This window comes from Mandrillus leucophaeus, unplaced genomic scaffold (genome assembly GCF_000951045.1).
Source record: "Mandrillus leucophaeus isolate KB7577 unplaced genomic scaffold, Mleu.le_1.0 Scaffold691, whole genome shotgun sequence".
Taxonomy (NCBI): domain Eukaryota; kingdom Metazoa; phylum Chordata; class Mammalia; order Primates; family Cercopithecidae; genus Mandrillus; species Mandrillus leucophaeus.
Window position 1 is genome coordinate 1,296,926 of NW_012107486.1, and position 23,514 is coordinate 1,320,439.

The 23,514-nt window shown below is 45.3% G+C and overlaps 1 protein-coding gene across 1 annotated transcript in view; it reads left to right on the top strand.

Annotated features, from left to right (window-relative positions):
• CACNA1E (calcium channel, voltage-dependent, R type, alpha 1E subunit) overlaps window positions 1-23,514 on the top strand; it is a 424,230-nt gene that overhangs the window by 91,408 nt on the left and 309,308 nt on the right. The window contains exon 4 of the mRNA XM_012002628.1: window positions 7,413-7,679. Within this exon, the coding sequence (XP_011858018.1) occupies window positions 7,413-7,679 (267 nt within the window). The remainder of the gene's footprint in view (window positions 1-7,412; window positions 7,680-23,514) is intronic.

The window sequence follows — 23,514 nt, forward strand, 5'->3', positions numbered from 1 at the left end:
TTATTTTATACCAGGTGGGTGTAACCAGCTGCTCAGTGTAGGAAAGAGTGGGAGAGAGAGGGTGTGGTGATGGACAGGTGGTGGCTTAATCTGCTGATGATTCCAACACAAAGGGTTCTTGGAGAGGCAAGACTGGTGGGTGCAGTGGAATCTTATTCTCTTCTCTGGGCCTTCAGGGACCCTCTAGGCTTGACTGCAGCTGTGAGCTGCATTTTCTGTTACTGTGGCATTATCTTCAAGAGTGAAATGTAGGGAGTGGATCAAGACCAGGCAAGACATGAATCCAACCTGGGCACCTTCTCCTAGGCACTGCCTCCTTTGGGTTAGCCCCTGACATGATACCTGACACGTGGAAGGTGCTCATTGCATGTCTGCTAAATGAATGAATCTGCCTGAGCCCACCCGGGCTGAATGAGCTTTGCAAGGTGTGGGCTGTGTTGTGTTTTCTGAGTCAAGAGGCCGTGGGGGTGGATGGATGGATGTGCTCCTGCTGGTTGTTCTCACCCTCTGCTCATCCCCATCAGTGGGAGCTGGAGCGCTGCTGAGTCCTCCTGCTGTACTTTGCCTTGGCTGAGCAGCAAGGTTGGGTCCTGAGGGTGGGAAGGGAAGTAGACAGTGATGGGCGTGGGATCCTTTGCTGTCTGGGGCTACACTCTGAACCTTCAAACCAACTTTCCCAATAAAGCTTAATATCTATTAGGGTAAGCATATTTTTGGCTTTTCTCTGGGCTGAAAACTGACCTCATCTTATGGAAAAGAAAGGCTTGAAGTGGTAATGCTATAATCTTCATGATCCTAGATACACTGAAAGAAAATAAAAATGCTGATTGGCTAATCAACCCCATGTATCTTGTGTATCCCCCTCCCCCAACATCCTAAACACTCATGCTCCAGGCTGCTGCTCCATGCCTCCAATACTAGCTCTTTCAAAGAGATCTCTTTTGGATTCTTCCCCTTTCTGGCTGCCTCCAGTGGGAGGGGATGGCTCCCCGCTCTGTTCTCTCCCAGTGCTCTCCTGTGGTGCACTCCACATCCTGCCTTGTATTTGAGCCCTTCGTGGGTATGTTTTCCCTTCTCCTCTTTTGAACTATAAGTTTTTAGAGGCTATGACTGTGTCTAATTTATCTCTGAGCTCCAGAATCCCTGAGAACAATGTGTGGCACACTGAAGGGGATTAATGAGTATTTGTTAAATGGGTTTATAAATTCATGAATAAGTAAACAAACACACAGCTCTCTCAGGTATCATGGCCTTTGGGTCTCCAGACACTGGTCTCTACCATTTTTTTTTCCTTTTGTCCTCCATTCCTCCTTCTGACCTGATCTCAGGCACTTACATGTCTGTGCTCCTTTGTCCATCCCCCGCACAACAGAGTGTGTTCATCCCTGGCTGCACTTCTGAAGTCGGCTTTCAGAAACAGAGTCTGTAGACATGCAGTGTTTCCAGTGTGTTACCGTGGTCACAGCTACTGAAGGTGAAATATACATAACAAGTACTTATGTAGCACTTACTTATTGTGTGTCAGGTACTGATCTAAAAGCTTTATGCATATTAACTAACTTAATTTTCATAACAGCCCAGTGGAGCAGAATGGTATGTATTCTTAGCAGTTAAACCCTCTAGGAGACTCTCTGGTTCAAGGTCATGCCTTACCTCTCTAAAGCTCAAGATCCTGCTTATAACTTGACTCTCAAGCAAGGAAAATATTATTTTGACATGCAGTATGTTAATAATGGTCACATATTGCAAAGAATCCTGTCCTTATTATTACGAGATCCAGATCTGCTATTTCCTAGCTCTGTGCACTGGGACAAGTCCCTGACCCTCTGGGTGTCAGATAACAGGATGTGCCTCACAGTCCTTCCACAAAGATGCAATGAGAAAACATTACAGTTGGCACCCAGGAAGTGATGGGTTGTCATAAATGAATGGTTTTTAAAACATTTTAAAGCCTACTTTGCTGACCTGTGGTTAGCTGATCGCATGTTGGAGTGTGGGGCTTCTCAGGCTTAGCTTTGAGAGATGCTGATTCTAGGGATGGACATTACATAAGGATGTGAAGTTATGTTTTCACCCAAGAAAGGGCTGTGAGGTATTGTGAAAGCCACCAGACTCCCAAGATGTCTGCATTGCCATAATGCTCCTCTGCTCCACTATGCATTTGCACATGGTCTCCTGCCAACTTTTTTCTTAAGAACCCACTCCCAAATCCTCTCTGCATTATGTTCCTTAGAGCACTGCTTTGCATAAGAGTCTATTTCTTGGAAAAGCTCAACGGAGGAAAAATAGAACAAAAGGGGCTCTGATAACTTAAGCATAAGCTATCTGAGTGTAACTGGCAGGGTGGGGGAAGATGAAGGAGCAGGCCTGGTAGGAGGGGCACAGGCCTTTTGGATGAAGCCCACATTCACAGACTTCTCAGTGATGGCTGAAAAATCTCTTATGAAGATGGCCTAAGGCCTGACAGATCTGGGAAGAGCTTAAGAATGAGGGTAATAGGCCAACTGCTTCTCCAACTTTGCCACTCATGTCCATCTGTCTTAGTACAAACTCCCACAGGCTGTATGGTCTGGGGCAGTGTGGACACCTTGTTTTCTGCCTTTTCCAGAAGAGGCTGGAGGGACTACAGATCAGTCCCCTGCACTCTTGATTGCAGCTCGATCATACACTGCAGTAGAGGGGCTCCAGGTTAAATGCTTTGAAATGAAAGAGTCTTCATAGGCTTTATAAACTAGGAAAGTTTTCCACTTGCTTCCTTAGCTCCTGTCGGGTTTCCACTTTGCAGGTCACTGCTTTCAGAAAAACATGGAGCATTTGGTAACCCCATCTTAACTTGGGAGGGTGTGTGTGGGACTGTACTTTCCAAGTACTGTGAGATGGGCTGGCTGCATTGTGGTGAAATTTAGGACCTCAACAAAGTCCCATAGGGGAGTAGAGGGCTGTTGACAAGAGGTCAGAGCCTAGGAATGTCTAGGCTCTGAGGCATGGTGCATGGGGTGCTGGGCTGTCAAGCACTTGTGCTCACAGTGACATCTCACAGAGACCAGTAGATGGTGCTCTGACAACAGGAAAATACAGTTACTGTCCCTCTGAGGCTGGAAAGGGATTTTCAGATGGTCTTCAAACTGGTTTCCAATCAGAGTTATGACTAATTGCTGATTTTCCACATTTCCATTTGTGGATTCTTAATAGGATAGTGGAACTGGGGGCACTGGAAGAAGAATGCCCACCACATTCCCATATGAAGAGCATGACTGCAATATTCTGGTCATGAACTTTTTCTGAGGATCCTCCTGGATCTTGAGGGCATGGTGCCAGGAACACTTGGCCTCTGATCAAATTCAATTTGAGGATGGTAAGCATAGCATTTCCATAGGCTTAGTGTCATTGCATAGTTCTTCTCTTGATGAACAATTTAGAATTACACTACTGCTGCCCTGAAGGACAGCACGGGTTTTAGAAAGAGCCACAGATTGGAAATCAGATGTGTTAGAAGTCCATATGCTGCCTCTTATCAGATGTGGGCAAACGGTTTAACATTGCTGAAACTCTGCTGCTTTGTCTGTCAAGGGTCGTGATACATGTGTTGCCAGGCTCACCTCAGGAGTTTGGAGTAAGGGTCAGCTGTGGGGCTTATGTAAACTGAAAACTATTAAACGCATATATTATTCAGTCATTAAAATTGTAGCCACTGGCGGGGCATGATGGCTCATGCTATCACTTTGGGAGGCTGAGGCAGGTGAACTGCTTGAGCCTAGGAGTTCCATACCAGCTGGGGCAACATAGTGAGACCATCGTCTCTATAAAAAAATAAAACCAACAACTGTAGCTGCCTTGGGGGCTGGTAGAATGGGGGATTAGACAGTATGAAACCAGTATAGAAATTCATAGATCTCAAAGCTCTCAAAAGCTATGACAGCCAGGTGGGGGTGGAAGATGAGAGTCGTCTTCCTGCTAGCACTGCTGCCCTTAGGCCAAGTCTCTTCCCAAAGCCATTTATGCCATTATGTTTGCCCCTTTCGTTTTGACTGCACGAATTATCCATGAATTTGACTCCAAGAATTATCCCTTTTAACTCACTTACATAGGTGCTGAAACTCCCTAAGGTATTCTACATTATTCCTACCTATGCATTTATGATTCCTGTCTCCTTGGAAGGCAGGTATCAACTCCAGTGTGTTGTCGCATTTGCACATATAATATCTCATCTTGAGTATTCTAGGCCTCTAAAGAATTACAACAGCCACAGAGAACACAGGACATGGAATACTGGATCTCGGCTGACATCTGATAACATTGAAGACACAAGTCAGGGATCTCTGATGTTCCAAGAACTACGTCTGGGAGGTAAAAGGCTAGTGAACCCTGCTTACTCTGGGCATTAACAAAAAGGTATGCCACCCGCCAGCCTGCTGAGGCACAACCACAAAGGAAAGGGGTGAGGTGACAGCATGAGAGTGAAGTTTGTGAAGCTTTCTGGCCTGCGAGGCTATACAATTTAGTATAATCTAGTGTACATGATTTATGTCATCACCCATCTTGTTCATTATTGTATCCTCAGTGCCTAAAACAGTACCTGGCACGTGGAAGGTACTCAAAAATACTTCTCTAATGATTTGAATGAATTTTGTGCTATGGATTATGGTACTGTCTGAAAGCAGTGACATGCATTTAATAATTTTTGAAAGTCGTTTTTCTAACCCTGTGTAGTTTACAGGGATACCAAGATAGCCACTTGGAACTAGTTCTAAGTGACTGGCTGATGCGACTTCATGGTTCACAGCACCACCCTCCCTCCGTTTCACGTCTGACTAGGTATTCAGACAGAAGAGGACCCTCTGATTAAAGCAGGAGGAAGGACAGAGTAAGGCAGTAATGTGAAATCAAAATAACAATTAGAGCTGACTCACTTTGAATAGTAATTTCACCTGAAATGGACTCCCCTGAATCAAAAGGTCAAACGCCTTCCCCAAGGGCAGCAGGCTGGACATGTTGAGACAATTCCTTTGGATTTCCAGTACTCAGAATTTTCCTTCACACACACACACACAGGCGCACACACTCACATACATTCTCACACAATAGACACATGTCAGTGCTCACATGGCCTTGCCCCCACACACACATACTCGTAGGAACACACGTGCCATGCACTCAGACATCACCTCTCAACAGTTAATCTCACTTCATAGGCGTGAAGCCATACTCACCCATGGTTTCCAAACTCTGGGCTTTGGTTAGTGTCTTTGTTTCCTTCCTCAGCCCCTCCTTTCCTTCTTTCCTTCCATTGTTCAGGTTGGGAGGATGTGGAGAGGACTATGTGTTGAGCCAAGGCAGGAAAACGCAGAGGACGGTGTGCCCCAGCTAGTGTGGACATGGGAGGGGACGGCTGATCCCTGTCCTCAGTTCAAACCACCAGTCACCTGTGGGGAAGGGCTTGGCGGCTAAACAGGAGCTCTTTCCCTAGGGCTTGGAGTCCACCTTTCCCACCTCTGCAGCTCAGATACCAATTCTATTTTTTTTCCCTACATTAATGGGGTGGGTTTGAGAAAGGCAGTGGAGCTTATTTGGGAGTAAAGGATAGGGGGCTGGAGGATCCTTTTGATTATTCGCATTTCGAGAAGGGTAGTTTTAGCCCATAACTCACCATGGAGGGCCCTTCCAGGAGAGGTGGGGCAGGGCTCTCCTACAGCGGAACCAGGAGGCCGCCCCGTGAGGGCAGAAGCTCCCGCCAGGAGCCAGCACCAACAGCAGAGTGTGGAACCCCCAGAGGTCCTAGCCTTCCCCACGGGGCCTCCCAGATGCTAAGTGGGGAGATGGGGAGAGGGTGTTGCCCAATCCTTGGAAATCCTTGGCAGTGTTCGTGGAGCATGGGAGGTGCGGAGGAGCGGCGACGCTGCCATGGCGCTAGGCGCGCAAAGGCCCCGACTCCTCACTAGGGCGGCGGCGGGCCTGTGGCAACGCGCCAGGCACCGAACAGGGCACAGCACTGGGGACACCTCTCTGCAGGGACCCAAGGCGCGCGTGCGTGTGCGCCTCACGCCAGGCCCTGGCTCTCTTGCGGAGACTCCGCCGCATCGCCTGCTGCGCCTGCCTCTCTCTTCTCGGCATTACTTGGGGGAAAGGGGACTCTTCACTGGACCTTTGCAGAGGTGGCTGCTACCTTTTGGCCACGTAAATCAACAAGGCAAACCAGCCTCACCTCCCAGGAACCTCCAGCCTTCCGGCTGCGTCCCCGCCCCTCCCGCCTCACCAGCTCCTCCCCCGCTTCTCCCGGCGCTCGCGCGCGCCTCGCTGCGCCTCTGCGCTCCGCTCGCTCTCCCCTGCCTCGCCTCCCCCCTCTCCTTCCGCATCTTCTCCAGTGCTCCGCCGAGGGCGCTGCCTGGGTGGAAGAGGAAGACCCAGCCGTTAGTGAGGAAGTTCGGTCTGTGGACAAGTGTGGTGCCAGGCCGCCGCGAGGCTCGGCTGCAACCTGTTCCTCGCCCGCCGGTGCTCGCCGCCCGCCCGCTCGCGCTCCCGCCCTCTCGGCGGCGCAGCCGCGGATCGCTGTTGCATGCTGATCCGGGGAGGCGGCGGTGGCGAGCGCTCCGGGCGGATGCTGGCACTCAGGCTTCGCTGCTTTCTGGATGCTGCTCAACTTCTAGCCCAAGCGCAGGAGCTTTGAAGTCATTTGTCCCTCTTCGCTTGGATCGACTTCTTATTTTGAGATTTTGGGCATTGCGGTTTACGCAGGAACCTCAGTATCGCTCTCCCCACCTCCCTCCCTCTTTCTCCAACCTTTGGATGCGTCTCTGCTGGCAGATATAAAGACCCAAGTCTTCGCGGTGGAATTTCTTAGATGGACTCGTGGGGACTGGCGTTATAAAGCATGTCACCGTAACCCCGTCCTCGTCTTTATTTTTTTCAAAAAAGTTCTTTTGTTTTCAGTTTCCCCTCCTTCCCACCCCTTCCCCCAACCAATAAATCACCAAACTGTTACCTAGCGGGCCGGTGCCTGCCTCTCTCCCTGAACTAGGTGGTGCGTCTGCCAGAAGAGGAGCTATGTTTGAAGAGCAGCCTACTCCACCCCTCTCCTCTCTGGTCCCTGAACACCACCACACACTGGCATTTTGAAAAAAATATTTTCCTCCAGGAACTGAGCACCCCCAAGCCCTACCCCCCGTTTTTTTTTTTTTTTTTTTTTTCCTTCTTGAGGAATGGAGCTTCGCAGAGGTTGCGTTTAGATTCAACAGTTCACAGCGGCGGGCTGCTGCTGCCGCCTCTCCGAAGAGCTCGCGGAGCTCCCCAGAGGTGGTGGTCCCGGTGCCTGTCTGGATGCGGCTCTGAGTCTCCGTGTGTCTTTCTGCTTGTTGCTGTGTGCGGGTGTTCGGCCGCGATCACCTTTGTGTGTCTTCTGTCTGTTTAAACTTCAGGATGGCTCGCTTCGGGGAGGCGGTGGTCGCCAGGCCGGGGTCCGGCGATGGAGACTCGGACCAGAGCAGGAACCGGCAAGGAACCCCCGTGCCGGCCTCGGGGCAGGCGGCCACCTACAAGCAGACGAAAGCGCAGAGGGCGCGGACTATGGCTTTGTACAACCCCATTCCCGTCCGGCAGAACTGTTTCACCGTCAACAGATCCCTGTTCATCTTCGGAGAAGAGAACATTGTCAGGAAATATGCCAAGAAGCTCATCGATTGGCCATATCCTTTCTTGCCCACCATAACTCCCTCTCTCCCTTTGCATTTCTTTGGGTGAAGGGGGGTACCTAGCATGGAATGTATCCCCCCACCCCCTTCCTGGTGCCAATTTGCCCCTTTGCTGAAGCGCACTCTTCGGTGCATCTAAGGGGCAAGCTTGGTGCTGTGGAGACTGGTTTGGGCACTAGTGTTTTTCAAGGTAAGACTTTTGGTTTTTTATTTTTCCTATGTGGAAATCTCTAGTGTCCCTGGGTGCGTCCCTTTCTGGGCTGGGCTTTGTCTGATTCCCAGCCTTCTCCCCACCCCTACTCCACATGCCGCCCTCTACATAGATTGGGTTGCCCCAATGCTTCCTTTCATAATCAATTCTCATTTTCCTTTCTTTAAGCCAGCCACTCTGCCCATATCCCCACCAGCCAGGAGACACTGCACTGTCTTCCTGTATGGAAGTCAAGGCTCCATGAGGAGATTTATCAGTTCAGAACCTCCCAGGGCCAAAACCTTGTATACAGATAGACAGATGAATAAATAAAACAGGCTTTTGGCTGGGGACTCAGCTAACTCTGGGGACTTAAGTTTAAGTTCCACTGAAAGTGGCATGAATGAGTGTCTGTCAGGGGAGGTGATCTCTGTTGCCACAGCTCAAACAGCTCAAACTTGGAGTTCTCCTCTCAGCCAAGGAGGAGCAGCTCATTAGGCCCGTCCTTTCCTTGGTCCTTGGTTGGGTACTCTTGCTTCTTAGTGCTTGACCCAGCTGGTTGCTCTCCCAGTGTCCAGGATCCAGGTGGATCTCCTGGGCCTGAATTCATCCGCTGAGGCCAGAGGTGCGCATGCAGTCTCTCTCTCCGTAGCTCCAAAGGAACTGCTCTCTCCAAAGGAACTGCTCTCCCCAAAGCTCTGGTGGGGGCCATCTGTGATGGTGGTGGTGTCAGAGTGAACAGACATGGAAGGAGCTTCTTTGCAGGTTTAATCAAGTGCACCAAATGCAGGCTGCTGATTAGGCAGCTGGCTGCCTTGTTCTTCACTAAGGATTGGACGCCTGGCAAGGCCATTAGGAATTGGGGGTGATGAGGTAGTAAAGGGGATTAGTGGGAGGCAAGCTAGTGGTCTGGTGTTAAATATGGAGATGGGGTTGGACACATGGGACTTTGGGAGGGAGATTTGGGAGGGCTGCACCTGCAAAGAAGGCCCCCTTTTTTCTCCCCTATTCTCCCTCTTTCCCACCCCCACCATCCAGGTGTGCAGCAGTGAGGCAGCTGGAGCTGACTTGGGTCTCTAGTATTAGCCAGACACTCGGCTCACTTCCCACAGGGCCTGGGCATCTCCCTACTCCCCCAACCCCAGCCTCTGGCCTTCCCCTCCTTCTCTAGTTCCCTGCCTCAGCAGCTCCATGATTGGCTGGCGCGTGGTGCTTCTAGGCAGCACCCCTCATTAGAAACGAAGGAGCATCTCTAAGCAGATATTCTTCCTGCTGCTGTTCGCATCCTCCCACAGCCACCCCTGGCTGGGCTTCTCCCTCTCTCCTCCTCTCTGCACCCCTCTCCCCTGTTCCACTCCCACAGAGTGATCCTGGGCCATCTATTGCCTGAGTTAAACGTATCTAGCTAGGGAGAAGGTTTCTGGCGGGGGAGGGGTCGGGTCCCTGCAGTCACGCCTGCCGGTGCGCTGCACAAAGCGGACAGATCTCATTGTGTTGTGTGCTGCGGCTGCAAATATTCCTCTAGGCAGTCTACGGATTTCCCAGCTGGGCCCTGCTTTCTCACTTGGCTTCTACAGTTCTCTAAATCTTCCTATCCACCAGGTGCTGCTTTGCTGTGCCCCTGTCTTAGGGACGTGTTTACTCAGGCGCCCTCCCGTTTCTTTGCGGTAGACAAAGCCGCCCAACCGCCTCGCGGGTGGCAAAGTGTGCCAGCAGCCATCGTTGGCACCTCGGACAGCGCCGCTGAAACTCCCGGTGGCCCGGGGCTCCCCAGTTATCTGGGTTCAGCACCTCGAGGTACTTCCGGCTGGGCCCAGGCTTGGGGCTGAGAAACCAGGCACGTTTCCTACACCACGCGGTCATCTTTTTTCACGTTTTCTCTTCCGCTGCAAAGACACCGCCTTTCCACCAGGCGTTGCGAGCGCGCAAGGTGCGGCTGTGAGTTTTACTCCTCCCTTTCCTTGTCTTTGGCCAAAATGGACCAAAGAGAGTCAAACGGGAGACTCTCAGACTCTCGAGGGAGTTGATTTCAGCATCATGCTCAGTGTCTTGGCCCCAAGCCCTGTCCCAATGGTCTCTTCTGTCTGCATAGTTGGCAATTTCACAGTGGTTCTACAGCATGTAGGCTGTGGTAACAGTGTTCAGAGAACATCTGCTAAGGTGTTTAGTGGAGCCCTGTTGGAAAATGTAAAATATACCATGTACAATGTAGTTGACTAATATATTCCTTCTGGTGGTGACCACATGGAAACATTGGGCTTCCGTGGGAAACGCACCTAAATTCCTAGTCTCACCTTCCTTTCCTTTCTAAACATCCAACTTCCCAAATAATCTTGCTTTGTCTTACTGGGAGTCAGTCTGGGTAGTGGTTGCCCATAAAGTTTTGGAGCTAGGCTGCCTGGGTTCAAATCGTATTTCCTTCACCAGCTCTGTGACCTTGAAAAGTTATTTCATTACTCTGTGACTCAGTCTTCTTATCTGTTAAATGAAGATAATAATAATACTGGGAGAATTAAATGAGTTAATATATATCACGTGCCTAAAGCATTATCTATTTACCCAGTAAACACTAGTTGTTGTTATTAATGATGTCTTTCAGAAATTTCAGCATGCTTGAAGTGGGGAGGGGTCTTAGTTCAGGTGAAGTCTTCTAGATTCTTGCCTCTCAGAGCGCGGAACTGCATCCACATCACCTGGGAACTTGCTAAAAATTCAGAATCCTCCACTTCAATCCTGCTGAATCAGAATCTGCATTGTAATAAGATCCCTGTGTGATTAATATGCTCATTAAAGTTTAGGAAGTACTTCTTTGCTCTTTGTAAGTGCCAGAGTTTTTAAAAATTTTTTTAAGAGGGGAAGGTTGTTCAGTTGTTCAGAAAGCATGTCAAGACCTGCTTTCATATTGACATATACACATTTAGCATGCTTGAGGATTTTGTTTGTATTACAACACCTTTTGGGATTTACATTTTCATTGCCTGCAGAAAGTCGCTGTAGGACAAGGGGTATAATGTACACTTCTATGTGCCACATTAGTGGTCTCATCGTGCTGTGCGTTACTGGTCTTTAATCATGTTTGTCTGAAAAGATTGGTTAAATAAAAGGAGTGGTTTAATTTATGCTTCTAGGATCACCCTGACTTGGAGGGGGAGGGTAACCTTATCCAGTTATTAATAGGGGAGGTCTAGTTCTTATGGGAAGAAATGCTCAAGATAACCCAGATTTGGCATGAAAGATGGTGGCAAGTCAACAGCCTACTCTGAATGTGTTTCATTTTTCTTGGAAGCTACATCTGCATAGGGAGATAATTTTATTTTCTTATGGCACTTTCCTCTGCAGTGGATACCATACTCTTTTTAAAAATGCTAATGTGGTTTAAAATGTGATGTTACATTCTATATGATTCCTCCTTTTCTTTTTTGCTCATCTAATAGATCTTCTCTGGCAGTGGGCTGTTCTGGGTGCCCTTCCATGTTCACTGTGCTTCACGCTTACCAGCTCTCACTCTTTCATGCCCAGGGCCAGTTACCCTGTGGGCATACAGCACCTCTCATGTGGTTTGCAGGATGCCCCTCACTTGTTTGAACTTTTCCAGGTCACGGGTATGAAGGGAAGACGTAATGTGTCTGGCTTGGAGACTCTATGCCAGAGTTGGGCAATAGGATATGCCCCCCACACCTCCATCACCTTGGTTGTCTCAGCAGGGGAGCACATGTTTTGTGTGGAAATGAATATGACTTACAGTGGGAAGGTCAAATATGTTTGCAGCCCTGAGATATTGAAGTTCATCACAATGAACCTGTGGACATTCATCCATGATTTCTTATTGTAGAGAATTTCATTGTATCCCCAAAGCACTCTGGCTATAGATCAGAGGTTGTATGCTTTATTTTTATGAGTCTCCCATTATAAAATGTCCATTTATTTTGGAGGATTTTGGTGAGGATTACCAAAAGTTTTAGTTCTTTTTTTTTTTTTTTTTTTTTTTGAAACGGAGTTTCTCACTGTTGCCCAGGCTGGAGTGCAGTGGTGCCGTCTCGGCTCACTGCAAGCTCCGCCTCCTGGGTTTACTTTCGACATTCTCCTGCCTCAGCCTCCTGAGTAGCTGGCACTACAGGCGCCCGCCACCACGCCCAGCTATTTTTTTTGTATTTTTAGTAGAGATGGGGTTTCACTGTGTTGACCAGGATGGTCTTGAGTTTTAGTTCTTAAATTTCCCATTTTGGTATCTTCTTTTTTTCTGCTTTTGTTGTCTATAAATATACAGCACATTGCAGGATAGTAGACTGAGGTCCTGGTAAGAATTTCAGGTTTGATGTAATTCTAGTGAATCATGAGGCAAGATGCCTTGATTAGGGAAGACGATGGCAGCTAACAAGGATGAAATCTGTAATTATATCCTATGATCAGATAATGCAGAAAGACTTCATATCTTCTGTGTACCTGTGCACAGATGCAGATGTTGAAACAGATAGTGACTGCAGCTGCTACTGGAGCTGTAGGAGAAAGGTCTTCATTTTCTGAGCATCCCAGGACAATCTCTGAATTGCCTGTTGGCTTTGCTTTTGATATGAAGTGTGGGTAATGTTTCATCTGGAAACCAGGCCATGACTTGTTGTGGGGACCATTTGTAATTGGGATGCAGCCTGGAAAATGAGTTGGAGTGAAGGAGTTTGACAGAAATGAAATGACTTAGGATAGGGACAAAAATATCCTCAATGTGATAGTTTTGTCTGTTGGTTTGCATGTCATTATTTCTCCACTTCCCTCCACTTGCTGTTTCTGCAATAGGCGCAATGCATGCTATGAATTAAAGAAGGAAGAGGACAGTAACGAGAACAGGCCTGCTTTTTCTTCTTCTGAAACATCGAGACTCTGAAATTATTAGCTCCATCCAAAATTACTTATCTCTTTATAGCATTGCTGTACAAAATGTAGGTGTTTTTCCCCCTCAAACTCTGCTGCTTTCCCCCTTCTTTACAGGAACATCTGGTTTCTTTCAATCTTCATATTCTTAGTGAAAATAAAACTGAGTGAAGCTTTGCTAAGCTCTCAGAACTCTTGCAAACCTTTGACTCCATATGTTTGATGAGCAGGTCAACCGCCTCCCTTACGTCATGCACAGGGCTGCCTGGAAAGCTACAGCTCACCAGACACCAAAGCCCAGATGTGCAATCCAGTCCATCAGTGGTGACTCTGCTGATCTTATTTTGCTTATCACTGACCACAAAGACATAAAAGAGGAAACCTGAATGCAACTCTAATTAATATCCTTTTATTCAAGGAAAGAGAGAGAGAGAGACCAGGTCTTTACTTTCTCTTTCTGCCCATCTTTTCATCTTTCTATATTTCTGCCTCTCTCATTTTTAGGTTCAGCCTTTGTGAATAATTCATTATATGTGTGGGTTTTTCCTAGGATTTTCAGAAAAGGAAGGTTATTTGTCTTCCTCTTGGATAGGATTATTAAGGTCTCTCACAGAGGGCCAACTTCAGAAATCTACTTTTTCTCTAAGACCTTTGTTTTCTGCAGTGGGACTGTCACACAACAAAAAGGAAGCTGGGGAGAGATCTTGTAACCTGCTTTTTCTTGTCATTTGTATGATGACTGCCTCCTACCCAGCCCTGTTACATTTGAGTGCCCCCAAAATATGCAACTACTAGCCTTTTCTACTCAGAGGCCATGGGTAAGTGGAAGGTACGTGTCACTCTGAATCCTCTCATCATCTTGGGTTTTCACGCTGATAAATGCTGAACGACTCAGCCAAGGAACAGTCCTCTGTAACCATTTCTTTTCAAATTCCAGTGTGAATTTTTGTAGGAATTACAGGGAGCAGGGGTAGTTATGGGGACCAGACGTGGAAATTAGTGTCTAATATTCCGCCACCACTACCACCACCACGACGCGGCTTCTAAAGCAGTGCCTTCCAAAGAGGGATAGAAACATGTTAGTTTTCCCAAGCCTTCTAAACATGCACAGAGAGGACGCATGTGTGGGTTCACCCATCAGTCATGTTTCCAGCATCAATCTTAATTAAGGACAGAAGGTACAGCACAAAGTTTTTAGACTCCCCCAACCTCGTGGTTTCTTAGTGTTAAGCTTATTGCAGGGAGATGTTTATGCTGTATCTTTGCTCACTGAGTACCCCAAATATGTTTCCTTATAAACCTTGATGAGCCCCAGTGTCCTCATCTCTGGAAAGCAGGGAGCAGCTAGAAGATGTGTTTTTATAAGGTGAAGATGGGCCAGATTAAGGGGAACAGCAGTGAATGACTTTAAAATGTGTCAGTTATCCAAGACATCCTCCCTGCCGCCTCCCAGAGCAGTGGGTACTTCTTAGGAGCTTCCTTTATTGTATTTTGAGCTCCCAATTTGTAGGACTAAATAGTTCCACCCTTAATCCTCTTACTTATTTAAAAAAAAAAAAAAAAAAGAGGAGCCTCAAATAGACCCATTTGTAAAGCAGTAGTTAATCCCAGAAGCAGGTGGGTGGGGCTTGGGAATGATATGCCCAGCCAGGCTCCAGCCACGCTCCAGCCACGTGAGGCTTCAGAGAGAGGCCCTGCCTGGCACCTGTGCCAAGTGTGGTTTTTTTGCCTGTGGGTGGTTGATTCGAATCACTGTTGCAACTCTGCATAATCTTGAGGCTATATTTTTTTGTGTGTGCTGCATTAGGTCTTTTGCTGCATTTTTGCTGCATTTGGGCTGCATCGGTTCTCTTCATCTCGGGAGAATTTAGAAAGCTTCTTTCAGATATATGCCTGAGCTTTCCAAAGACTTGTGTCATTAAAGGGGGGTGTCATCTTTCTTCCCTTTGGGGGAGGGATAAAAAGGATGTAGCTGGACGGTGAGTAGCAGGCTAGAAGGGAAAGGAAGAAATGCTCTGGTGTAGATCATGGATGGAGCCTTGATGATGCTCAGTCTGTGGCATCATTGCTGAGATGCAGGACATCGTGCGTGGCCTTCTGGATCCAGAGCAGAGGCTCTGGAAACCAGCAGTAGGAGGAAAACTAATTATCTCAAGTCTTTCTCGGCCTTCAGCTTAGCTGTAGGTTGGAAGTTTTTCAAACTTTCTGTGCCTCTTTCTCAATTTCCACACCATTGTCTCATGGGACTGGTCAGAGCCAAAAAGCATGAAATGGATTTTCAACAGTCACTCACTAACGTCTTGGCAATCTCCAGCTGTGTTCTCCTGGGAACTGTTTTGCTGCTTTTCTGTCAGCGACCATTCCTTTCGGCAGGTGATTTCCATCAACATCAAGGCTAATTCCTAATTTAGTTCCTTTGTGTTGAAGTCAGACATAGGCAGTCTGCCTGTTTCATCTATACTGCTGGCTGTCAACCTGTGTCTCAGAATCACCTGAAGGACTTGTTAAAATACAGATTACTACCCCCTACTTCCAGAGTTTCTGGTTCAGTAGGTCTGAAATAGGGCTGGAGAATTTTTGTTTGTTGCAAGTTCCCAGGTGATATTGAGGCTGCTGGTCTTGGACATCATGCTTTGAGAACCATTGCTATACATGATTTTGTTATCTGCCTGGCAATGCCTTTCTAGGAGGCCAGTATTACAAATTGCTGATGCATTTCCTCATCCCAAATTTCTCTCATTTACCAGCTAAAGCCCTGCTGCTAACAAAAGCTTATGCTTTGGGTTTGAGTAGTGAGGAGGGTTTAAGATTTCTCTAACAAAATGCTGATGACCTTGAGAACAGGGACATATTAGGCAAAATATATGCCATTATCATCTTTGAGTTAGTTTATCTTGTTCTTTCAGGACTTATCACTGAGAGCAGGCTCTTCTGAGAAGGGACATGCCCCCATTTAATTCCAGCACCTAGCACATGCTGGCACATGGTGAGCATTCTGTAAACTTCTGTTGGATGATTTATACCCAGATTGGCTACTATTGAGTTAACAAGCATCAACAAAGTGCCTTGGGTTGCCCTGATCAGGACCTGTAAGACCAGGTGTGGCCCTAGCGAGGGGACAGGAGGTTGCCAGAAGGTGGTGTGAGGGCAGTGGATGGCTGGGAGGGGAGTGAAGGGTCATCACATGGGAATTGGGAGGCTGTAAAATACAAGATTTAGCTACTTCATAATTTTCCTCAGGATTCTTTCAGTTTCTGTATTGCTTAATGCGGGCTTTCTCACTGTAAAAACAAACAAACAAGCAAACAAAAAACTAGGGTATTTGTTATATGGTGTTTGTTACATGGAACCCTTTATTAATTGGTGTATAGTATAGTGACAATTGAGATTGTAATGGTGACCCCCTAGGTATCACAGAATGTTGGAGTGCTTTCTGAATATTGCCAATGAAGCATTCATTGCATTATATCCAACACAGTTCCAATGGTATGTGTACTTCATTGTATTTTGAGCTTTGTGTGATTTATAATTCATATTGATTATATAAGTAGCTCATTATCACTTTTTTTTTTGTTAAATTAACCAAAGTGTTCTTCTCCAGCTATACCAGATGACAGAGGAATTGGTATGTTGTTCTAGAAATCAGCCCTTTTAGTTCTAGAAATATTATAGGACCTGGAGGTGAATCATGGTGCAATTGTCATGTATCAGGTGATAGTAAGAACAAAGTCATTATTTCAAAAATGGACTAATAGCTCAGCAGGCCTTAGATTTACTGGGGAAGTTCCCCAGCTAGTAAGCTGGTATTACATCTAACTGGGTTTGTTTGTTTCTGTAGGCTAACATTGAAAATAAACCACCAAGATTTCCAAGAGACCTTTCATAAGCATGTCAGCAAGAGGTTGTCAGATGATACCTTCCCCAACTTGACTCTGAGTTATCCAACTTTTGTGCCTTGGGCTTATTTTCCTGCTCTTTTTTACTCCCACTTCCCTCATCCTTGAAGGTCAGGAGATGTTGAGCTCTAAAATGATTCAGTTGTAGGGTGATGGTCTTTAGGTTCTTAAGGGTCAGTGTGAAACTCTGTGGAACTTTAGAGTATGACCTGAATAAGTATCTGAGTAGTGACCTGAGTGTCTAGATGGCATCTAGATGACTCTTTTTGGAGTGTTGGGACCATTAAGTCCCATCGTCTCTAGTATGGTGTTTATTCATTTGCTTTCTATATTGGGATCACAAATCCTACTGACATCTGGTTGATGCTATAGACCTGTCTCTCCTGAAAAATACACATACAATTTTGCGTTCAATTTTAGAGGTCTATGAATCACAATTTAAAAACATCTATCCTATTAAAAAATTCCCACAATTTGGGATGTTAGGATGCTGGGCTATCAAGAGTAGTGATTCTCAACCAAATATCAAAGGTTTTATAAGCAAGTATGACAGGAACTTTATATAAAGGAGCTAGAAAGATATGGTTGCACTGGGCTGTCAGCCAGGCTACTGTGAAAGAACACAAACATTCTAACCAAAGGGCATGAATTCAATACAGAAACTCTTTCTACATCACTGTGAAAGATGACTGTCAAGCTGGAATACTTCCAGTGACAGGGTGCTCTTCTGTTATTAAAAAACTTAAGATATAGGAAGTGGAAATATTCCTCCTTATAGCTTCCATCTGTTCTTTCCCCTCCTGTGTTTTGTTTTGTAAAGGAGTATAGACTCAATCTACTTCCTTTCACTTGATGATCCTGTGACATTGAACAGCACTGTTGGTGGACTTTTGGTGATGATAGACATGGCTCTTGGTACATGTGGCCCTTAAGGACTTGATATGTGGCTAACATGACTGAGAACTAAATTTTAAATTTTACTGACTTAATTTTAGTTAAGTTAAATTTAAATAGCCACATATGGCTAGTGGCTACTGTACAGGATGGCACAGGCAGAGGGGATGCATGATGAGTCAGAAAGCTTAAGCTTCCCTTTGGTTCTGTCATTCATTAGCTTTGTAACTGGGCAGGGTCTCCTTGGCTTGGTGTGCAGTGCTTCTCAGGAGCCACCCTGCACATTGCCCCAGCTTTCCTTGACCACCGTAATCACTGTCTCTCCAGCTGCTTCAGTGGCTCTTCCAGGCCTCCATGCCTTTGCACTTGCTGCTCTTCCACCTGGAATGAGTCTGGCTTTAAGATTATACTCAGAGGTCACTTCCTCTGTGAAGCTTTCCTTGATTTCTCTTGGCCGAATAAGACCAGCTTCCTCCTTTGGGCTCTCATAGGGCGCCTTACTTATTACTTTGTTGTAACATATACCACATAATTTTAGTATTTGTTTAAAATCTCTGCAAGGGTGGGGGACATTATCTAATTACCATATAATAAGGCAGTGCTTATTAACATCAGCATTTAACACATTAGTTTGAATTAAAATACTTTTTAAAGTTTTTTTTTTTTTTTTTTAAAGAAGTGGCATTCTGTTTCTGACTTGAGGTAGTCAGCTAAAATCTCTGGACGTTTTAATATGAATTGATGACGGAGTTAATTTTATCTTACTCTGCTCTCATTCAGTTTAATTTTTGAATCTAGATTCAGAACTCTGTGTTTATATCAAGTACATTTTATCCCCTTGCTTTTGCTCCAACGGTTTATCCTGTAGAGATCCTTTTCAACTGAGAACAAGGAACTAAGATTCATTGAGCATCTACCAAATTTCAGGCTCTACTTCAAACAAGTGTATTATCCACATTTTAAATATGGGGAAGCTGAGGCTAAAGAAGATTAAATCGCTTGCCCAAGGTCACCACCAGTGAGCTTGAACCAAGTGGTCCGAATCCAAAGTTGAAGTGATTTCTACACCGCACTGTCTATGGACTCTGGTGTTTCATGGGTGAGCTCCCCACCCTGAGTGCTACGTCATCTGCAGATTTATAAGCAAATACTTAATGTTTTCATTCGAGTAATTGATAAAAATATATTTAGAATCAGGGACCCCCTTTCTGCTTATCATCAGTGTATCAGTCAGTGTGCGCTGACTGTTCAGCTTTTCTCAAGTATTCTGAACTGTGCTTTAGCCTACTGACATTTCTGTATTTTGTCTGTAAAAATATTGTGTGCGATATTCTTGTCACATGCTTTACTGAAAAGAGTACACACTTTCATGACTGCTTCATGTCTATTTTAAACAGAATGTAGCATCTTGGTTTCTCCAAAGTCCACCTTAGGTATCATTTTCAGAGACTCAGACAATATTTTATTTCTTTCTTAGCAATAAAAGTGTTGTGTCCTAGATCTCAGGAGTTGAAAGGATATTAGATGTCATCTAGTCCAATGCCAGTTGATGAAAGCTTCACTTTAGAGTTCAGGATTTACCAGTCTCTGCATGGAAGCATTAGGGTATTAGGGTGTCGTTATTAAAAACATGACCTCTGGATTCAAATCTCAGTATCACCTCTGCCACTTCATAGCTGTGTGCCTCAGGCAACCTGCTTACCCTTGCGGTGCCTTGGACTTTTCAAATGTAAAACAGAGATAGTAATTTGCTTCTGGGGTGTATCATAGGATTTTTGTGAAGGTCAGATGAGATAATACATGCAAAGTGCTTAGAACCATGTTTGGCAAATAGTAAGCTGTGAATAAATCTTGGTTATTAGTATATGGTTAATTTCAGATACATAAACATTAAACTTCTGCAGCTCTGTTTTCTCTTTCCAACAATGCTGTCCTACTTCCTCCTGGCTCTTACAAGTTTCTAACCTGAGTGCTGCCAGATAATGTTTACGTGACCTTGCATTGGTCTCATTACCTCCCTGAGCCTCAGTGTCTTCAGATGTGAGGTGGAGGTCACTTGCCCTGCTTTGCCTACCTTATAAGACTGTTGCGAGGTTAGCATTGGCTAATGTTAACCCTTTGCAAACATATTAGGTATTAGTACTAGTGTTAATGTTGATAGAGTTTATAAATAAATAACACTTATTGAACATTTACTATGTGCCAGATTACTGTGCTAAGTGCTGCCCATGAATTATTGCATTGATTCTTCACGACGATCCTACAGAGATAGGCATTATTGTTTTCTGTCTTTCATAGTTAGAAGGATTAAGATGTGGAGAGGTTAATTCATTTCCCTGGGATCGCCCAGTAAGAGCTGGAGGCCTGGATCAGAGCTGGTGCTCTTAATCACTGAAGCTAAATAGTCTTTCCACAAGCCTTTTTTTCTTCCTTATCAAAGTTATTGGGTTTACATTTTTAAAAATAAAATGTAAAATATCTACATCAAAACCTGTTTCCTTTATATGTTTCTAATGCTGATTTTATGCCAATATTGTACCTAAGGACACATTTGGATTTACAACCAGAAAAAATATCTTCAGGAGCAATAGTGATGCAGAATTTTCCCAGCAAGCTTTTGATAAAAACAGATAGGATATTTAAAATGATCTATAACCTTAAACAAACTCACTTGGTTTTGTCTTTGTTTGAACAAAAATGATAGCAAAAAATTTCAGATGGCTTGATGGATGGTATGTAGAAGGATCCCCTTTAGATCCTTGGTATCTGGGCAGATTTTCTTCCTGGCGGTTGCCAGCTTCCTGGCTAAATACTTCCTGTCTGCTTAGGTTTCTTGGGTATTTAGGGCCTCTATGTTTGTTCTATCGGATAAGAGAGAAAAGATTGGAATTCGTGAACTGTGGAGGAAGCTTCTGAAAGGGTTAGGGTGCTGTGGGGGGAAGGGGAAACCTCCATTGCTTGGGACTCTTGGAAATTTGCCTAATGAGCTTGGTGAAGGTCCTCTGCTATGGTTATTAGGGGCATTTTACCTGTGGGAAATGTTTACTGGTATGGACACGAATGGAGAATTAGGATGCACCACTTGGCTTCTGGAAACCAGACAGAACACTCAAAAGAAATTAAGGAGTGGGCCTAAAAAGTTAAAGGAACTGCCTCTCCTTTCTGCTAACTTTGGATTGTTTTTGCATGGAAATTTGTATTTGTGAAATAACTGAGCCATATGGATGCACAAGGATGCATGTGTTCTTCTAGTCTGTTGATATGAGGAGCAGTTGAAGGGTGTGGGCTTGTCTGGAGGTGGGGTGAGTAGGTGGATGTGGTAACATGAGGAGGGAGCAGGTCTGGGGAATATGGGCCTATGTCAATCCGAGGATCTGGGCATTTTGGCAAGAGCACCCTCCCTTCTCATAGAGAGGTATTTATTTATTTTTGAGATCACCATCTGCCCCACCACCTCCCCCCACCTGAAATTCTGTGGATAAGGATGTTACATCTCTGGGTAACCTCTTTCCCTGGCGATGATTAAAGAGTAACAAATGCCCACTCAGAAAGACTGTACAGGCTCAGAAAGACTGAGCTCATTTCTGTCACAAACATCAGTAGACAGGCTCAGGAGAGCAAAGCAAAGGAATAGATTCTAGGAAATTAGAACTTCTAATAGCTTTCTATACTTCCACTGTGAAAAAGGCTGGGTGCAGAACACCCTGCATAATCATATGCCTTACTATTTCTGTTTTTCTCTTACCTTCGTGTCTTTTTAATCATATAATTTTGCCACCATTCTATAGGGACCCCCCCGCTCCAGGCCTGGAGAGCTTTCTGTTCCTCTATATGCATCCCTGAGAATGGATGGAGGAAACTAACCTTTAATGAATGCCTATTGTATGACAGGCACTCTACAGTGTGCTCTAGAGGAGTATATCATTTCATCCAACCCTGTGTGAAATGGATATTGTTCTCATTTTATAGATGATTAGCCTAAGGTCACACATAGATGTGGTCTGACTGGTGCCACTGGCTGCTGTCTTTCAATTGTTTCATTCTGCCTTGGGTTAGACCAGAAGACCAGCAGCTGCTCTTCCCTAACAGAGTATCTTTTTAGGATGACACTGTGAACTACTTGCATGTATCTGCAGCATCATTGGATATGAGGCTAACTCATAAAGGATTGAAGGATCAGTAGATGGGAGAAGAGCAACGATCTCTTTCCCATCATTGTGGTCATCATGAAATGGACCTGAGACAACCTGCCCTGAGTCACTGGAATGCGAGCTTGAGTCAGAACCTGAGATCTTTGCTATTTTGTCTTTTCCCCCACAAAACTCCACTGCCACAGTTCCTTTATCACTCTGCAGAGCGCATTTGGTTTGGAAATGCCAGTTCCCCTTTCAATATTAGCATGGTAAGTCCATTTTCTTTTTTCCAGTTCTCAAAGAAGTCTACCCTTAGTCCTTTCTGTTCTGGGGTACCCACAGTATGAGTCATAGTGTGGAGGTGGCAGCTTTCATGACCTTCTCTTGCAATTTTACATACTGAATGCAGCTTTTTAAGGAAATGAGGGTTGGGGTATAGAGAAACTGCAGAAAAACTCTTATATCCTGATACAGAATATAGAAAAGGCTCATAGTAGGTTTGTGGAAAAGCTGCCCTTTTCCACAATGGTTCACCCCCAGGCCACCATTGTGAGGATTCTAGCTTTTCATTAACTCTATTGGAGAAGCTGCTAGTCAATCCAACTGGTCATGGAGTTCCTATGTTTGACAATTTAGAAGTATTTCCATGGATTCTAGACCCTTTCAAGATGTCCCTGGCTGTGCCAGGGTTTCCATTTTGAATGTTATTGTGGGATCTCCTCATTAGTAATTTCACCAAAAATGGCTTCTGTCAGTTGTAATCATGTATGCTCGCTCTTTCTCCTCCATTTCCCTTCCCATCATGTTCCTCATTAGCATCACAGAATACTAGAATATTAGATTTATAGAGAATAAAGTGAAACTTGAATCAAACTCACACTTATCTGTAAGAAAACTGAAGGCCACAGAGGTTAAATGACTTGCCACAAGTCTCTCAATAAGTGGCAGAGCAGAGACTAGAACCCAGGGCCCCTGACCAAGTGCCAGCATCCTTTTGTCACATTTTCTCTTCTTTCCTCTGTACCCTTTCTGTGCTCGATAATCTTCCCTCTAGCCCCTTCTTTCTCTTCTGGGGCTTCCTCATCCTTAGCAAGTATATGTTTTTGGTGTTTGGGGCATAGGAGGCTGGATATAAGGATCATGACTAATAAGAAAGGACTTACGTAAGAAAAAATAGGAATGGACAAGAGAAAGATATTCATAGAGGTGAAGCCAACCAGCAGAGATCCAGTGAGAATCAGATACAGCAACTCAGAAAAATGGTTAATGTTCTTCTTTCCCAAATATGTTGCTGGAGAACTTTGTGAAATGATAATATAAAACTCAGTAGGCAGTGGACTTCTACCTAGTGTAAAACCAAGAGCAGACCTCAGCGGATGGGAGAATAGATGGATGCTTAGGCAAGCACTCATCTCAGAATGGTTGCTGGGCTCTTCAGTAGCCCTAAAAAAGGCAGGCTATCCAGTCTCTGCCTTAAGAGGTAGCTCTTTGAGAACAATTGAGTACTCCTGGGAAGGAGGAAGCAGCTCAAATAAAAAGATCCTTAGATCCCTTTCTTTTAGAATTCTCAGTTGGAGCTAAGAGACCAGGGAATTTTGTTTGATTATTCTGTGTATAATAGTTTTCCAAGCTTTTCAGGGCATAAGGCTGAGAGTCCAGAGAGGTTTCTAGCCCTGGTTCTAGAAAAATCTCACTCCTTTCCTGGTCTCAGTATCTACATCTGTAAAATGAGTGTGTTGGAATAGTTACTGAGACTCTAAGGTGCCTTTCAGTTCCCACTATAGTGCCTCTGGGATTCTAGTTTCCATCATTGTTCTCTCAGCTGATTGGAGGACACCATTAACTTTCTT